Source organism: Alosa sapidissima, chromosome 16 (genome assembly GCF_018492685.1).
Source record: "Alosa sapidissima isolate fAloSap1 chromosome 16, fAloSap1.pri, whole genome shotgun sequence".
NCBI classification, from domain to species: domain Eukaryota; kingdom Metazoa; phylum Chordata; class Actinopteri; order Clupeiformes; family Clupeidae; genus Alosa; species Alosa sapidissima.
The window spans coordinates 10,898,112-10,917,408 of record NC_055972.1 but is presented as its reverse complement, the minus strand read 5'-3'; the positions used below and the strand labels follow the sequence as shown (position 1 = coordinate 10,917,408).

Below are 19,297 nucleotides of genomic sequence, written 5' to 3'. Positions count from 1 at the left end.
AACTTGCAGGAAGTCATTAATACCCCGAGAGGTCTGGACTTCACTCATTTCTAACAGGGAGCCTGGTAAACACACCCTCAAATGACTTTGTGTTCTACCTGCTCCCTTGTGGATACATTCTCTAATTAATTACTGTTTAGGATTTTCCTAGTGAGGTGGAACCACTTAGAGTTGCATTATCTTAATTGAAATCAATTCATATTTGATTAACATGTACACTGGTGTTGATACATACAGCGGCATCAACAAGAACAACATAAAGACTCAAACACTAAAACCCAAGGAATCCTTTAAGAAACCTGTTGTACTCTATGTAAGTTGGTTCTCCTGTTTCAATATGATGGCAGTTTGTTTCTGCCAAATTCTATTACAACATCAAAATAAACATAACCTTCTTTCAAAAGTGCATATAAAAAAGAGCCTCTGCATTATTATGAGAGAACACAAATTGGCTGGACTCTTCACCTCTGGTAGTCTCAGCTGGCAGTCTCAGGCCTTGTGAATGCCAAACCTCGGTTGATGCCAGTACAAAGGCACTTGCTGATTCAATTCAACAGCACAACATGCAGACCAGTGCACAGTGGCGCTGTTGGAATTCCTAGATATGAGTTTGCAATCACTCAAACCTATTTACACATTACAACAAATCCCCTGCCCAGCAAATAATCAGATTTGTATCACATTACAGAATTGTACATGACCATTTAGATATGAATGTGATATCATGCAATTTGTCTGTAGTAAGTGGTAAGGTTTAAGGTTCTGTCCGTGAATCCATGAGTAGGTATACAAAAAAAAAGAGTAACAGTTGTTAAATTAGAATATCAGTGTAGGCTACAGTCCCTTCTTCGTCAGAAACAACTGGATATATAGTCATTGAAAAAGGCTATAGGATACTTTTTACTTTTATACTTTAACCTACACCTCACAGCCTGTACTTTGTCACTTTTACTTGAGTAAAAAAGTACACCTATACTTTTAGAGTCTTTTTTACAGAGGTATTTGTACTTCTACTTGAGTATGGAAAGTGTGTATTTTTACCATCTCTGCGAGTTCTCTGGTGTTTTGTTGATGTTTGCTTCAAATATGACGCCACCCAGAATCGCTTACCTTTATAGGTTGTAATAATGGCATTCAAGCAAGTTCAAATGAAGCTGAGGTGAAGTATGAGACCTACTGCATGGGGCCATGTCTGCTCCTTATAACTCTTTACAATATAGGCTAAGGCTAAGGAAGCGTGTTTCAATCATGTAAAAGTAGACAAAAAAGAATAGGTTGAAGGTGTGTGGTGATAAATAACGGGTAAGAAACTTAGGAAAACGTAAAGAACAGCACCAGCACGAAAATGTGTTCAGAGAGCACGGGCAATTTTCAAAACACTTCTGCTGGGGGTCATGTGCTTTACGAGGTGTGACGTCATGTAGCTTGATATAATGAACACGCGCTCAGAGTGTTCCGTTTGAACTGTATGATTCCCAAATGTCGAGATAGAGCCTCTCACGCGACCCGTTTTCTTTTTTTCTGGACAGACTCCTTACCGTATTTCAAGGTAGTTGACTGTGGCAGATCGTTGCTGAACCGCACGCTATACTCAGGGTTCCGCGCTAAGGTTTCGGGCAGGTAGAAGCTATACGGTGCATTCCAGAAAGTGGTGAACAGTGCCGTGCCGTGCGCCTTGCCTGCAGTGCGTGTATTCGGAGCGAAGAAAAGATACACTCGTGTAAGAAATGGCCGGGGCAGGAAACGGCTCTGACTTTGGGTACCAGTACTCCAACTCTGCGTTGCTGAACAACAGTGTATACTGTTTGAACTTGAGTGATAACCTGACTCAACTGGACGCCAATAATTCGAGATGTGACCCGCCAGTGCAGGATAAAGGTTCGACGCCCGTGGTCATCGCCATCATCATCACCGCGGTTTACTCTATCGTTTGCGTGGTGGGGGTGGTCGGCAATGTCCTGGTCATGTATGTGATTATAAGGTAAGAAGTTCCTCAAGTGAAGGTTCTCGGAATTCTCGCAACAAGTTTGGTTTGCACCAGTTCACGGTGCAGAGGTCATTGCCATGGTGACAGCATCATAAATTTGACAGCAGGATGATGGTTAACATGAATATCACATGATTTCACCTGTTGACAGCTGATGTAAAGTTTTTGTTTACCCCCTGTACCCAGATAATACCCTTAAATACCCATTTAAATGTGTAGTAACGACACCGAATATCATCCGCTTGGATGTGAACAAAGACTGTCTTCTTAAGAAATGGCACAGTTCGACTTAAAAAATCTGTAGCCCGACTGATCATATTCCATGATGGTACATTTTTATTGTTAATTGTAGGACGTGCGTGGCGACGCGCCACATTGGAAATATGGTAGAATTCAGTTCACATATCAATTGACTTTGTATCTGTAATGTCGATGGAATGTTTTGAAGTTCGACATACTTAGTGGACATGTTAAATGCATGGATTTTTTTAGACTGAAATGCCACAGAAATATGATTGCATGTTACAGTTTCATGTACAAATCTGGTGGCACACTACTGTTTCACTACTGTTTTCACGTTAATGTAAAACGAGGAGCGCCTTGATGTGTGCTTCGTGTGTCGTTGGTTATGTATCCTGGAATTGTTTATTGTTAGTTATAAACTAATTAGTAATTTGTTATTAACAAGATTTGCCTAAAAGGAATACACGATACCAATGACGGACCACTCTTCTCCCTCAGAGGCATAGATAGCCTAATGTTTCGACATGACATTGATACCTAAATGAGTGCTCGACTCGACGTGTTACATTTCATGATTTGGATTTGCTCACAAGCCTGGGGTTAACTTATGATTTGTAATATTTAGCTACATTATTTTTATATTTAGAGGCAGTTCAAGATGCACGCGACATTACGCACTGGGAGACAAGGGGACCAGGCGAATTGAGTGGGCTTTCCATTTAACCAAAACTCATTTCGCCCGTTATGATCGCTTTGCGCGTAAGCAGTCCGTGATTGCCAACACTCACACAGACATTACATTTCAGAGATGGTGTCAATATCTGACTAGTCTCACGTGTTTCTAAATGATAACGTGCAGTTGTTCAGCATAAATGTGCGCTAATTCGTTTATGCACCTTCTGCATGCGTAGTAGCTAGTGAAATCGCACAAAAGCAGTCGAAATATCATATTCTTATCTCATATTGCCTGTACACACACACTGTTGTAGGCTACCTTTGAATAGGTTGGTTGTGAAATATGAAGAGACATATGATATTGTTACTGAGTGACATAGAGTGGGGGACATAAGCATGCACTAAGGGTTAGGCTGGATGCCACTACATCTACAACTATAATGGATCACAGCAGAGCATCATAAAAGTACTACAATCAATTATCACAATATGGGAGTGTAGAACATGATATACACACAATCTGTCTGTTATCGTCATCCACAAATTCACTCCAAAGTGTGCATGCAAACTACAATATAGGACCATCAGACTAAGAGAGTGGTTTTAAATTCCAATGAATGAATCTATCCCATAAACTAATCTGTCTAATATACTCTATGAGAATATAAATCATATTATCTGATAGTATTTTGATCATTAACAACATAATCTATTATTTTTCTTTCAATGCATCTCCTTCTAAAAAAATACCTCTGGCTGTGAGAATGTTTTTGATGCAACCTGACAGATTTTTTTCAGTGTAGCTATCACAAACAAGACATGGTGTAAATAACTGTCTTGTGAGTAAAACAGCTCACTACTCAAGCTACCCTGTCAGCGATAGAAGTATTTTGTGCAGGCTGTTCACACCGTAAGTGCCATGTTATTGAAAAATCTTTGAGATGACAGGGTCTTGATAGTCTGGAAATCTACTGATCTTGAGCTTCAGTCCACTGCACACAGCTACGGTACTCTCACAGCATTTAAACAAGCCTAGCTCAAACCTATCTACAAAGGCAAGGTTAAAAATCACTCGGAAGAGAGTCGCTGTCGCCGACCACATTGCAGCTGACACTGGAACAGATTTGGCCCAGATCTGGCACGGAGCCAGCTGACCTGAGGCCAGATAAGGGCCGCATCCGTTCCAGCCTCTGCTGCTCTATGGACGGGTAACCTAAAGGCCATTTTGTTTTTCAGACAACAGCAGACACCGCTTGTCTGTGTTTAACCCCTGAAGGGAAATATTTTGTCGAAGTGTCCAGATTATTGTACAGCGTCTTAAAAGAATTTCTATGAATCAGATGGAATCATTCTAAAAAACAAACCTCATTAAAACCGGTAAAACTGTTATCAGCCATTTGCCAGTTCACTAATGATATTTAAGACAGAATGCCATGTTGATTCCATATTGGTTTACAGGGGTCATCCATCAAGCCATGTCTGAAACCATCTGCACTACAGCAGAGAAATATCTCAGACTCCGGCCTTACAAACACTTCTCACAATGAAGAGGTTTACTCTCTTTCACAATTAAACATTTGGTAGAGCATCACATAGACACAGTAAAACCTTTATTTATTTAGACAAATACTTTCATCCTAATCTTGTATAACTTAAAGTATGCAAGTGGGGTATACAGACAGTGTGTTGAGTTTTTCAGAAATCTAACCTATGATCTTGTAGTTATCAGCACCTTAAGGTTACTAGTGGAACTGCTAGCGCACAATGGCCCAAGCCTGGCCCGCCACACAGGGTAATTCATCCCACCCCATAACCAAGCCTGGCCCGCCACACAGGGTAATTTTTCCCACCCCATAACCAAGCCTGGCCCGCCACACAGGGTAATTCATCCCACCCCATAACCAAGATGGAACTGGAATATTGAGTGCAACAAACACTGAAAAAATATATAACATCTGGCATCTTAATTAAACATATCATAATTTCCAGACTATTTCTTCAGTTATGAGGTTAATACACGTGTGCAGTTAATATGGTATTAATATGGTTTTGTTTCTTTTAACTTGCATAAAACACTGTCCTGCGGCTTATACACAATGCGGCTAATACACAGGAAATTACTGTAATAAGCTGATCAAAGAATACAGTACATATTTTGGCCTTCTCTCATATGTATATTTTCAGTAGAAATCTAAACATGACAAGGACAAATGAAAGGTGATGTCGATAGCATTGTGAGGGAACATTTAAAGGGGAACTATGCTGGTTTTTTAGCTTAATTTACCTTAACTTAACAGCTTTGGAGTCATTGGAATGGTTATATGACTTTTTCCAGGTTGAATGGTGGCCTTCTCGCTTCTCCCTAGCGTCTGTGAGCGGAAAAAACAGCCTTGCAACTTTGGTCCGGCAGGCCACCGGCCTCAGAGTCAGAAAGTGTCGTGGTCTCGCAATGTAATAAATTGCTTTACTGCACTACACACATACTCGCCAGGCACTGGCTAGAACAAGGTAGCGATGGAGTTTCTCAGATTTTCGTTATGGCAGAGCCGGCGAAAAAAAAAAACGCGAGTTAACAGTTGTCGGAGGAACAGGAAAAGAGGAAACGGCAGACTGACCAAGCGAGGAGTGTTGTAAAATATATACTGTATATTCTGAAGCTGTAGGGGGAGCTCTGTGGAAAAAAAACTGCGAGCAAAAAGTGAGAAAACGGCGACGAAATAGCCAAAACTGCATAGGGTCCCATTAAGTATGATGAAATGTCCATTTTTGATGGAGATGTCAATAGGTACTTGCAAATCACTCCATTCCCACTCTTGGGGATAGGGGATGAGGCAAATGACTTAGCCTCACCCTTCAGAGTCAAAACAAACCACTGCGTGAAGATGGCATTTAGTAGCCTAAAGGCACACCTTGCCTGTTTCAGCGTATGCTTCATTAGGATGCGCGGTGACTCCTAACTAGTGCACTCCTGTGCTGGCTCCCATCCCTTGATCAATATCCCGATTGGAGCGGAACAAAGACTTGTCGACCTTCCTGCTGTCATTAGTGCTGTTTGACAGGGATACTTCAGTGATTTCATGTTGCTATGGGACAGAGTGTCATATTACTTGTCTCCAGCTGAGTATTGTCATAACTCTTTGACATTTCACTTAGTGGAAAAGGTCAAATTAGGTGAAATGACAGAAAAGGCTTTCAGTCAATCCATCCACTAACTTGACTGTCAAGGTCACTATTCTTTACACACAAGCTGTTGCCACATTGATATTTTCCACACTCGAGAGTAACCTTGGTTCTTTGTCTTTGTTTTTCTGTAGCAACCAACAAATGAATGCTTGAGCTTAAGCAATTTTAGTAATAAAATGGATGGATGTTCATGGCGCCCCCAGTGAAAAGTAATTACCCCATCCACTCATTGCATTTCCCCCTGGAGCCCTTGCAGCACTGCCACTGCTTACACCATTCAGAAGCCGCGCGGCATCAAGTGACACTCACTGTGACTCGGCATCTGACAATCATTTGGAAAATCACTTTTTTTGCATTTCTTTTATTTCAGTCTCTCTCTTTCACTCGTGTGTGTGTGGGGGCGGGGGGGGGGGGTTGGGCACATGGGTCACAGAGAGGAAGACCATGCATTGTCATGGAGACATGTTATCTACCCTGTCAACCACCCCCACCCCCCCCCCCCCCCCCACCCACCACCCCCCAATACCCACCCTTACCAAATATCTGCCACTCCCACCCGTCTTGAGCAACATCATACCTGTGAAGAGTGACAGGAAGACAAAAAAGGGGAAGGGGAGAGTGGGACAACTACACGCTAGCAACACTGATAACAAAGGTTTCCCAGAAGCATTGCATTTCCTTGATGACGCCCTAAGGTGCTAACAGTTTTTTTTTTTTTTTTATTGTTTGGGAAAACAAGACCACATCGTGAAGGGAGCAGTTGTTGATTTGCTCTTGGCTGTTTTTCAAAGGAAGATGGAAAAAAGATCAATATGAAAATGTGATTGCTGCCTATTATAGAAGGAGACATTTACCGATAATGAAAATTTGACCTTTCTCAAATGGCCATCATATCTCTTCCTCTGTTTGCTTTCGAATTTAAGACTCCATGATTTTCTTATCATTTATTTAGAGCCCACAGAAATTATCAATAGTGCTGGCTGTTAATCTCAGCCACAGCTGTAAGACTGACAGGGCCAAGGCACAAATGGAGGGCCATACTGTCCTCTCTGAACAGCCAATTTCCTCCACTGACCCATCATGTCTGTTTGCAATGTGCAATGTTTTGGAAGACTTTGTTTGCCCTTCACTTAGATGCAAGGCCTTGCCCAGTCGGTAATGGCACCCACAACATGCATTAGTTCCCAGCTGGCACCAGAAGAGAGTGGTTAATTGATCACCACGCATGTTCCGGCAATATTACTGTCCATTACACAATGCGGGTACATTTGCAAGGGCCTTAGATGGGAATTGAATGGAGGAAAGGTTTGAGTTCTTCCTTCATGTAACCCAGCAACCCGGTGCCATTCACCTACATGAATGTACATTAGTCTTGTGTTTTTGCAGAGTAAATATGGAGTAAGCCAGTAAATATTCTCTGAAATACAGTAGGCCTACAGGTGTTTATGTGTGTGTTAACCTGAATTTGTAATCAGCGCAAGGCTATGCCTTTATATAGGATTTGACATTTGCGTTTGATCTCGTCGATCAATGGCATGCATTATTGACCATGGTTCTGGGCATGGGCTGCACAGCATGTGTAAAGTATGCTTTAGCCATCCGTTACAAAACCTGTGTTGACAGCCACATTTGTGTGTATTCACTCAAATATGGTACATTTTAGGTCGAATTATGAGTTGATTGTATTTCAAACATAAAAGGCCATGGTCTAGTAATAGTCTGAAAACAGTAAAAAGCATCTGCTTAGAAAGAAACTAGATTAGACATTAAGCCTTCCTCAAGACAGTACAATAGAAAAATAAAATGAAAGAAACAATAGTAGCATTGAGTAAGCACTGCTAGCCGTGGCCTTCTCATGGGAAGACCGAAGACACACTATTACTTTGCAGACATGGCAGAGGACAGCAGGTAGCTGTCAGAGAGCAGGACACAAGAAACATGGTCTAGAAAGACCCACAATATTAAAGCACACATCCGCGGTGACATCCCAGAAATCAGCTCAGAAATGGGGGACAACAGCCCTGGCATGGTCGTGCCCATCACTGTCAGAACGCTTGTAAAGATAAATATAAAGATTTTATGTCATGCCTTAAAAGTCACAATGGCCAGAACAGTGCCTCATTTTGTCAAGGTGAAAAATGTGGTGCTATGCCCATGCAATTCTTGCAATTCAATTAATAGCCCATGGTCCTCTAGTTGTCAATTCAGTGTTCAGGCCAAACACTCCAACACTTGTACACAGTACTGGTATACAGCGCTTGTACATAACGCTTGTACACAGCCCTAGCTCCGTAAATGGGAAACAAATAGTGGCTCAAATGGAGCCATAAACAATCCCAGTCATCCACACAGAGCCTCAGAATCACACCAAGGAAGAGTGAAATTTGAGTGGCTGCTAAGCATGACTGCCAACAACCTTGACCTGAAACGCAGCCTGCATGTTTGAGATAATGTAATGCTGATATCAGGTTGAATGTTAAAGGAGATCCTACTGCTTTGTTTTACCAACATTGCTGTCCTTATTTACAGTCAGAGTGCCATTACTGGCAGAGGGAGAACTGTTAGAGCTAATTGTGTCTTTGGAGTTAATTATCTGACTTAGGCTGTTAAATGTCTAGTCCATTGTTACATTTTGTGTTCATGTCCAACTAAGCCACTGAGTCGATGGCCATAAGGTGGTTAATGGATTTTAAACGGCAAGCAAATTTGATTTATTTTTGATAGTTTTTAAACTGAATACCTTCAGCTTCCTTGTCACTCTTGGTGCTCATGTGTTGCTTCAGAGCAAGGGCATAGGTTTGGTCTCAGCTGCGATAGGGACACAACCCTTTTCCATTTTCCAAATCACAGTGAGTGCAGCCTATGTTAGTGCCCTCTCACAGTTTATAAATGGTCAGTGTGAACCATAGAACTCCGCAATCTCCTCTAGCCTCGTCTTTGTTGCGTTCATGTCTTCCTTTTAAGTTTCCTACATTAAAAAGGAAATAATAATTATCAACGATTATTGGTTGCCCATTAAATGGAGTAGCATAACGTTCAAGTAGATTGAGACTGAAAGGACCCAAAAATTATCTTTGCATGTAACATGCTGTTGGTGCATTTTGACGTTAAAAACATTCTCTAGGGAGAGTGAAAAGCAGTTTGATGTAAAACTACCCGCTCTGTCCCTTTGATGATTGCCTTCTCTGAGTCTGCCACAAACGCGACAAGTAACCGTATGCTTTAAGACCTTCACGTGAGTGTCAGATAAATCCCCTTTGGTTTCAGACACTCAAATGATAGCATGTCTAAACTGGTTGTCCTGGAGACGTGCAGTTTATGAGAATATCAAAATGAATAGGATATGTCTTCACAACAAACAGAATATCAATGACTAAAATATTGGTAGGGACAATTTTGTTATCCCAAGATATTGGTGGGATAAGTCACCATAGTCCCCATGCAAACCTACGTCCATGCTTCAGATCCAGAGAGGTGTGTAGGCCCATGGCTGTAACGTGAAAAATGTTAAGCTGGCACCCAACGGCCTTCTCAATTATACATACAATATCAACATTATAATTTGGGCCGCACTGTTACCGAGCTCCCGCCTTATCTCTGGGGAAAACTCAGGAGCAGTTCATTTAGCACTTTTTATTCACCAGAAGCTTTTTCATTTCAAACCCCTGCTTCGGGCTCACTGCATTAATCATGAGCCTATTAAATAGGTGCCAGATCTCCTCCCAATCGAAAGAAAGAAAACATGGATGGAATTGGGCTGCTGAAGCTGGGGATCCCTTTAGAAGGGGAGCGGAAGTGGAAAACATGGCTTCCCCTCTGATTGCTCTGCTTCTCAAAACCACATGGAGTTAAGTAGCTTTGGTTTAAGTTAGAGGTTCATTGTTCATTTTGATACATTAATAAGGTTTTTCTGTAGTATTTCATTTGAGGTGTTTATTTTTTATGAAAAAAGTTAACAGTTCTCAGTTTCACTCTTAAGAGCAGTTTCAGTTTGTGTTTAAAAAAGGTATTATTTGTTATAGATTTATCAAAAATAGATACAAATAGATACAAATCTTGATTTGTTGTACAGAAACTGTAATATTCCGAGTAAAATAACTGAATTACTGCTATTTTTATGTTAATGTGTAATGATATAATGCATTACCTTCTTCCATTTTGTTGACAGTTATGGTCTTTATAGTCATAACAGATAAGAATAAACATTTCAACCTATATACAAATAATATCCAAAACAGAATTTATTTTGAAATCATACTGTATCTTTATATGAAAGCTATGAAATCTAAGCATTTTATTTATATTATGTGTTATTCCTTAAGATTATTTATCAGAGCAGAAATACTCTTTTCTGATTGGCTGGTGGGGTGGCTATAATTCTGAATAACGGGACACCTATGAAGTAGCCTAGATCTGGTAAAAAAGTGGTAACTATAACAGCCATAGTAGGATGACGGTTGAGCCTGGAAGCAGGCTTCACCACAATGGAATCCACTGTAAAGCTAACTGTCCATGCTATTGCTGTTAGGGCCATAGAAAGATGTACAACAAACTGAACAGGGCGGCTTGTTTTTAAACGGAACCGCTTGTTTCCTTTGCGTACTATTAAGGCATGACTATTGCCTATAGTGGCAACCGGGTGATAAGCGGGATAACGTCCTTCGAGGTGTCCTGTTATACAGAATCAATGGACTTGGGCGGAGGAATTCTTTGCCTTCCTCCTCGTCCATTAATTCTGTATAACAGGACACATCGGCAAACGTTATCTCTTACTTATAATATATAGAAATGCTAACTTGTGTTAGACACTTCTGCTGTCTTTATACGATAGGATCCTATAGTAGGTAGGGCAGGATAAAATGAGCTCCTGGACACTACTTTTCAAAGGGCACCACGAGAGCGCCTCTCTCTGCCCTGCAGGACATCTACACCAGAAGAGCATGAATAAAGGCCCAGAACATTTTCAAAGACATTTCACACCTTCACAATAGACTGTTCGGACCACTGAGGTCAGGTTGATGGCTCTGTGGCCACAAGGCAAAAACAAAAAAGACTGAGGAGGAATTTCTATCCTCAGGCAATCACACAAAACTTTTTAAAACTACACTACATTAACTAACTTACACACATTGCAGCACCTTCTTTATTTTTTTTTATTATTTTGTATCTTTCTTTATAAGTATAAGTATGTATACTTTTTTGATCCCGTGAGGGAAATTTGGTCTCTGCATTTAACCCAATTTTCTTCATTTGAAAATAATCTCTCTTCAGTCTACTGGTATGAGGTAGCCAAGCTCTTCATTACCCACAAATCAATGCATAATGCACATCGAGAGTTTCTGTTTCATAATGATAAATAACATAATAGATCAGGATCCAGCAATATTTGAGGGTTAAGCAATTTAGTCTGTGCTGAAACGGTAGATTTGATGGACAGTAACAAACCACAAGCTCTTTTCAAACTTTGGCTGTAAAGCTGCAAGCATAGCCTTCAGCAGTTTGCTCGCTTGATTGCAGAGGGGATCGCCAGGGGTTGCTCTGTTAGCGGAACATTCTGGATGGCAATCTGTTGTCAGTCCCTTCCTCCCAGCTGCCTGGCAAATAGGACAGGAGGCCCTGATGGCTCACTGAAACAGCTCCAAGCCTCCCTCCAGGTGATAAGAGACGTGATCAAAGGGGAAAGTTAGAGCTCAGTCGGCATCAACTTCAGACAAGGAGGAAGTGTTTTGGTGGGTTTGGCAGCATCATCCCCGACCTCATCACACGTCCGTGCCGGAATAGGGCCAGATGAGAGCCAGAGTCTAGCATGGTGGAGAGCAGCGGGCCGATCCCACTCTCAAAGGTACCCAAGCAAGACTGTCTCTTTGCATTATCATTTATTTGGCCTCGGTCACGCCTCTCTGACACATTCCGATTAGAATTTCCCTCATTGCCGACCAATAGAGCATCATCTATTACCTCACCCCATCTGGCAGACTGGCTTTCTCCAAGACGCTTGTGAATCAAGAGTGAGTGACAGGCGGGCGGGAGACCTAGCACTGTTGCACGAGAGCAGAGAAAAAGGACCGCTTGATGCCAGTCCTTGACAGGGATGCTCCCCCATTCTGACAACTTTCTTTCTTTCATGGCTGCTGCCGATTTGCCTTTACAAATGGCAAACGCATGTTTGACTGACAGTTTGTGTCCGTCACCACCATTGCACTCTCTCATTTTGAACAGAGGCGTGAAGACTGTCAAATGGAGATAAATAGAATATGTGTCACAATGACAAACATGAATATCTCTGTATTGCACACAATTAAAGATCAAAGAGAACAACAGGGATCTCTGGGTAATTACTTTCTGTAAAGAAATGATTTCGTCTTTTTGAAGAAGCCTACAAAGAGTAGAAAAATACAAACTAATGCCCACATGTTGGTCCATTTTCATTTGGGAAACACTTAGACTGGTTCCTCTGGATGCTAGAAGTGGAGGGACATAACAGGCAGAATGTGCAGTGGTGTTCCTAAGCAACCAACCAGTTTGAGGTTTCTGCTACAAGCAATGTATCCACTCTTTGGTCTCGTGACTTACACAGGAGAGCCTCAACTGAGGGGCATTTCTTTGTGTATGTATGCTATATGTCCACAACTCACAATTTTGCAAGTAGAATATAGTCACTTAAATCGTTACAACCTTCAACAAACTAATTCTTTGTACTTTTTGTGTCAGACCAGCATAGGCTGGCAACATTTCTAAACCCTTGGCTTTGTCACTGGATTTGGAGTATCATCTCAGACAAAGTCAAAAATCTATTTTGTTTCTTGTTGTGGCTTCAAAAAAGAAAAAGAGTTGGGGGGGAGGGGCATCTTTTATTTCTGTCGTGCCTATGCTTGATAAAGGTAGCAAGTTCAAAAGCTATCACAAGCCCTTTTTTCTCTGACAGCACCTGTCACTTAGAGGGAGGATTATTCTTCCTGATGTGCCAGCGTGTTCAGGCCAGGTGTCAGAGCCCAACATGGCCGCCCTTCATCTCTCGTCTTTAGCATGATGTTTATTCAGTCTCAACCTTATCACTGTGGCATTTGCATTATATTCCTTCAAAATATGCACTGAAACAAATTCTTGTGTTTCCAAAAATATGTTGTGGTATGATGTGAAAGGGCAGGAAAAAACCTCACATGTTCACAGTCCGTATACATTCATAATAAGCTTCATTTAATTATTTAACTGTTGTTGGATGCAACTGCATGTCACTAGGGGCTATAGTCTCCGACTGTCTTGGACCATGTTCACTGGCGTCCACAAGTCATCTCAATTTAGTTACTGTTGCATGAAACCCCCTTGCAGCTAATGAGAGGGGGCTATTCCGATTGTAGCGTCCAAGAACTTGGTATTCAAATAGTGTCTTTAATACAGCACTACGGCAGGTCACAGTGGACTCTAATTCATGACTACAAAGGCACTATGAGGGGCCACCGACTTCCAGTGGACTCTGAGAGAGTTGGTGGCATTAAGATAACAAGGTTGGATGAATTCATTTTTAATAGGGCGCCATCGAACCCTTGCTGCACCACAGGGTTTAGAGTGTGCTTTGATCAGTGGGGAAAGCTCAGTGCTTGAGCTGTCTACCTCAAAGAGCTTGAAAGCAATGGAGCACTATGTGTTGTGAGCCTGTCATCCCTTTAAGTTATACTCAACAACGCTACTGTACGGACAATTTCCTAGGGCTAGAAATAATAATAAAAAAAATGTCCTGCTGATAAATGCCCTTTCAAAATATTCATGTCTTAAGAACATAATAGGTGTGACCTGGCACTAAATTGAGGTGTATTAGTGAAGAGAGTCGATGTGTTATGTTCTGCTCAGCAATAGCCCTCCAGAATCAATCCCCTTTGTGGCAAGTAACACTGAGAGCCCTGGAAGATTGTTCTCACATCCAATTTTCTACTGCTCAAGAAGGTTATTCTCCACTCCAATTCAGGTGCAGAAATTAGATAGAGAAGCACAAGAGTATTGAACCTTCTTTTCTCACAAACTGGAGCAAGACTGAGAAACTGAAACTCAGCCAAGTGCAGACGTGATGGCTGTTTCACCCTTACAGGGTCCTGGTCCTGTGATGCCTGGTATCAGTGTTGCGTGTTGTTTCAGATGCGTGTGTGGGACGTAAAATGCGCCGATTGCCTGCTCTGCCTCACTGACAACCACCATAAACATTCAGGGTGCATCCATCACACATAAGACACACATCCTCAGACAGTGTTAGTGTTATTCAGTGATGGGTTAGCGTGTTAGAAGACAAAACGTTCCTCCTGCTTGTGTTTTCTCTATAATGAACTCCAGATTATCTTCAACTTGTTGAGTTAAAAATGTGTGTTCTTTAAACACAGCTGTAGTTCTGTTGAATTTCACACTCCTTTAATCAAACACCAAGTATTTCATGAAGAAAGGAAGAGAAATCTAAGTAACTATAATCTGTACCAACACAATTTTATCTTCTTGTGAAGCTCCTCAGGGTGCTTTTCATTTCCAAATCTTATATATGGACCTGTTAAGAATATTACTTGCAAGAAATGCAACACTCATGAGGTTGTTGTAGCTTCATTTAGAAATACTCTGATCAGCCTAAGCTTGTCTGTTCTCTGCTAATGTCTCACAGTGGTCCAAGATAACAGTAGACCAAGAGGTCCTAGATAACAGTAGACCAAGTGGTTCCAGATAACAGTGGCAAAGAAACAAATACCAAAAGAATGTTGAAGATCTGTTCCCTGGTCAGTGGCTCCTGAGGACAAGCAAGAACTTTCAATTGAGATGGCGTGAGCTCAAGCAAGCTCACTGTTCCCAAAACTCTTTCAAAAAGTCCATCTGCATGTAATTCCCACTTCCAGGAGATCCGATTCTTGGACAAGCACGCTTGAATGAGCTCACACAAATGTTGGTAATTGACAAAACTTTTCAACTATGCATAGATTGAATGGGTGCTACAATAATGAATTTGAAATTCATCTGAAACAGACAATTACATATGACAGTAAGGAAATCAATATGGAAATATGCCTGCATTGATATTCCACAGTAGTTGAATTGGTTTTCAAATTCTTTGTTTATTCAACAGTCTTTGCATTAAACAAGTGGATGCTGATTGCTTCAAATGAGGGGGAAAAATGAGGGGGGGAAAGATCTTATTCACTCTGATTGAAAAGGTATCCACAAAGCTCCCTCTATGACTGTGTGTGAAGTAGCCTTGGAAGAAGTAGAACAAATAAAAGGTGAAGAGAAGAAAAGATAGCCTTGCATCTTGTGCTGCCCTTAAAATCATAATTGCATCTCTGTGATTCAACAGCTTGTTAAGGGCACTTCATCATACAAATTGATATGCATATCTGTTGAAACTCAAACAGGTGAGTGCATCTTCAAATGATTCACAAGGACTAGAATTATGTGTGTGTGAACTCGGAAGCATATCTCTCCTTTGGGTAATAACCAGATGATTATCACATTTATGGTATTTGTCCCTGCAGAATACAGTCTGTATTATCAGCTTTTTAAATTCAATTAGTGCCACATGTACATGATGAATGAAATGAAATGCCTTTTCAGTGTGCTCAGCATCAACCGAGCGGACAGACACGCACACCTACAGTATGCCATGCGTTCGCATATTAAAACCCTTATCTATGCCCTCAGATAAGCATGAAATGAATACTGACCATCCACGTGTTTTAGGCACATTCAGAGATATACTCATTATTATTGCTGAGCAAATCTTTTCTCTAAGCTTAGGATCCAGGCAGTATGCAGTGATGATGACGACATGCTACTGAATTAAACATACAGCAAGCGCTTACAGCACACGGCAGTGTTACATACAGTGCATTTATTGAACAGGGCTTTATCCCCCCCCCACCCCACCCCACTTCAAATGCACAGTAATGAGAGCACTTTATCAAAGCACCTCTCGTGAATATTCTGCATATCTACTCGCTTTGTTTGCAGTCACTCCAGGCAGCGAGGGACTTTAATAATGGCTTTCCCCTAATGGATTTCCCAATTCCCCGTTTTCACTTTTTCTGTCTCTTCATCCCCCCATCTCTCTTTCTCTCTCTCTCTCTCTGGCTCCTTGCCCCATCATGCCCCTTTCTTTACATAATCCAGATACACCAAAATGAAAACGGCCACCAATATCTACATATTTAACTTGGCGCTGGCAGATGCACTGGTCACAAGTACACTGCCCTTCCAGAGTGTCAACTATCTGATGGGCACCTGGCCTTTCGGGGACATTCTGTGTAAGATCGTCATGTCCATAGACTACTACAACATGTTCACCAGCATCTTCACCCTCACCACCATGAGTGTCGACCGCTACATTGCCGTGTGCCACCCAGTCAAGGCCTTGGACTTCAGGACGCCGCGCAACGCCAAGATTGTCAATGTGTACAACTGGATCTTGTCCTCGGCCATCGGGATCCCCGTCATGATCTTAGCCTCCACTGTTGTTGACGAAAGGGGGTACAACAGTAAGTTGACTTTATCTTTCTCTTCACACAATCATACATGTTATTTTCATCATCACTATCCCCTAGATGCCTAGCACACTGTCACACACATATGCAGGCACCCTCTGTCTACACACGGACACAGACTCTAACTTGCAAATTATAGATTTTTGTATGATTTAATATTTGTGCTGGTGTGACATGGTCCTTTTGTAAACATCGTTACACGGTTTGTGGCTCTCTGAGCATTCCTCACCGCATTGACGGCTCTGCATTTATCAAGTGCAGTGCAGCAGAAAAGCGTGCGTGTATCTTCTCCAGCTCAACTGCTGATCCCATCCATTTGAAGAATGAAGAGTTGGCCGTACAAATTGCAGGCAGGAAATGGGAATCATCAGCAGATTGAAATGAGTCAGCAAAAGAGATGCTTTAATCCCACCGCTGTTGGAATGTACGACATGCCGATTCAATTTAAATTGATACGACATAGCACAGTTGAAATGGGGGATCATCTCAAAGCATCCCACTTTGCACATACAGAAGAGGCTGTGGGAAACTGATGTGTGACATTTAAACAACTCAAAAATACAAAAATCATTCTCTGGCATGTTCTGAAAAGGTCAAGTCAAGACTAAACCCTCATTCCAACTGACTGGTGTTTTCTCATCTTTTTACTCTTCTGCCATTTTCTCCCCTGTAGCTCCTGCTCCCATCGTTGACTGCAACCTTAAGTTCCCCCACCCGTCCTGGTACTGGGAGAACCTGGTGAAGATCTGCGTCTTCATCTTCGCCTTCGTCATGCCCGTCCTCATCATCACGGTGTGCTACGGCCTGATGATCCTGCGGCTGAAGAGCGTGCGCATGCTGTCGGGCTCCAAGGAGAAGGACCGCAACCTGCGGCGCATCACGCGCATGGTCCTCGTGGTGGTGGCCGTCTTCATCATCTGCTGGACGCCCATCCACATCTTCGTCATCATCATAGCGCTGGTGGCCATCCCGCCGTCGCTGCTGCAGACGGTCACCTGGCACTTCTGCATCGCGCTGGGCTACACCAACAGCTGCCTCAACCCCGTGCTCTATGCCTTCCTGGACGAGAACTTCAAGCGCTGCTTCCGCGAGTTCTGCATCCCGACCCCGTCGGTGCTGGATCTGCAGAACTCGTCGCGAACGCGGAACCCACCAGGGGGGCGTGATGGCCAGTCCACGGGCCAGACAGTGGTCCGGAGCAACCAGCAGGTATGACTAGCCGTGGAGACGTCGTCGGTGGAGGTGTGCGGGCAGCCCAGTGACGACATGAATTCCGAGCTCACGCTGGAGACCACAGGGCTGTAAGCCCTAAACTTGCGTGGCGATCTGTTTCACACACACACACCATGCACACACACATACACACACCCCATGCACATGCACACACACACACACACACACACACACACACACCCCATGCACACACACACATATTCAAAAAGAGCATACACATAGAGAGCCATGCTAATCGAAATGGTGATACAAGCTTTGGCTGCAGTCAGCTTGCAAGCCCAGTAAGGCTTGCCCTTCGCTTTTTTCCATTTAATGTACTAATACAGTATGGTTTTAGTAAATGTCATGTGTTGTTCGGGGAATAGAATTCATGTTTCAGCTTTCACAAAGAGTCTTGGAAGTCATTACAAAAAGCTTTGTGCTGTCTGCTATATATGTTCTGCAGAATGTATGGTTTGGTATTGTCTGTAATTTGTGTTTACAGAGGTTGTTTGTTTGCTTTTTAAATGCTCTTCCGTTTTGTAAAGTGAATCTTTGGCCTTTTTGTTCTAGGTAGTTACCAGTGCAAAGACTAACAAACTATTTCTTCAACATGTGCCATTGAATATTGTTGTATACTGAAACTACATTCAATATATATATAATATATTGAATATTTATAAAATAAAGATGAACAGTTCAACTTCAGCCTTGAAAGCCTTTAAAATGGCATGTGTAAATAGTTCAGTTAGTTTCATGTAAATAGTATGTTTTATATATTTGAAATACTACACAATGCTTTGGATGGTTTAATTAAGCTCGTATTTGAAATTGAAATATAGTAATGTACCCATTTTCAAAATGTCGGCAGTCTTAAATAACAGCACGCATTGTTTGTGGACTCCAAAGGATTCCGGTGACAATTGTGTCAGAGCTTTGTGACACAGCGATCGATGCTTGTCATGTTTCAGTGGTGCCGTGCGTTTGTTGCACTGTGGACATGCTGTCATTGTGCTATTGAAATGATAGAAATGTCAGTTAAAGACATTTGTTCTTGTGTAATGAATCATGTTACACCACTTATTTTTCAATATGCATGAAGCCAAATGTTACATTTTGATGTGATAATAATGAGTATCATTGTACATGATAAATTATGGCTTTGAATGTTTTTATACGAAAGAAGTAAAATTAAATAAATCCATCTCAGTATACTGAACATACTGTGTTTATGTTGCATTTGGGGTATACTACTTTGTCTGGAATGTTAACAATATGAGTGAGTGACGTGATGACATTTTATAACTAGGTGGAATCTAATCTCATTAATCTTCCTGTCACTCTTTGATGAGCCCAGAGATAAAATGAAGCACCACTGCTTATATGTATCCTAGTGTGGTGGATTTTGGGGAGAACTCAGAGTTGTCCTTTTTCTGCTTCAAAGCGACAAGACGCCACTGACAATCCAAATACCACTGAGAGGCATTAAACA

At 41.9% G+C, this 19,297-nt stretch overlaps 1 protein-coding gene across 1 annotated transcript; it reads left to right on the top strand.

Annotated features, from left to right (window-relative positions):
* Positions 1–1,438: 1,438 nt before the first annotated feature.
* Positions 1,439–19,219, top strand: oprm1 (opioid receptor, mu 1). The gene is made up of 3 exons (XM_042066125.1): positions 1,439–1,981; positions 16,223–16,587; positions 17,267–19,219. The coding sequence occupies exons 1-3, from the start codon at positions 1,728–1,730 to the stop codon at positions 17,806–17,808; spliced, it is 1,161 nt and encodes a 386-aa protein (XP_041922059.1). The 5' UTR covers positions 1,439–1,727; the 3' UTR covers positions 17,809–19,219.
* Positions 19,220–19,297: the final 78 nt, after the last annotated feature.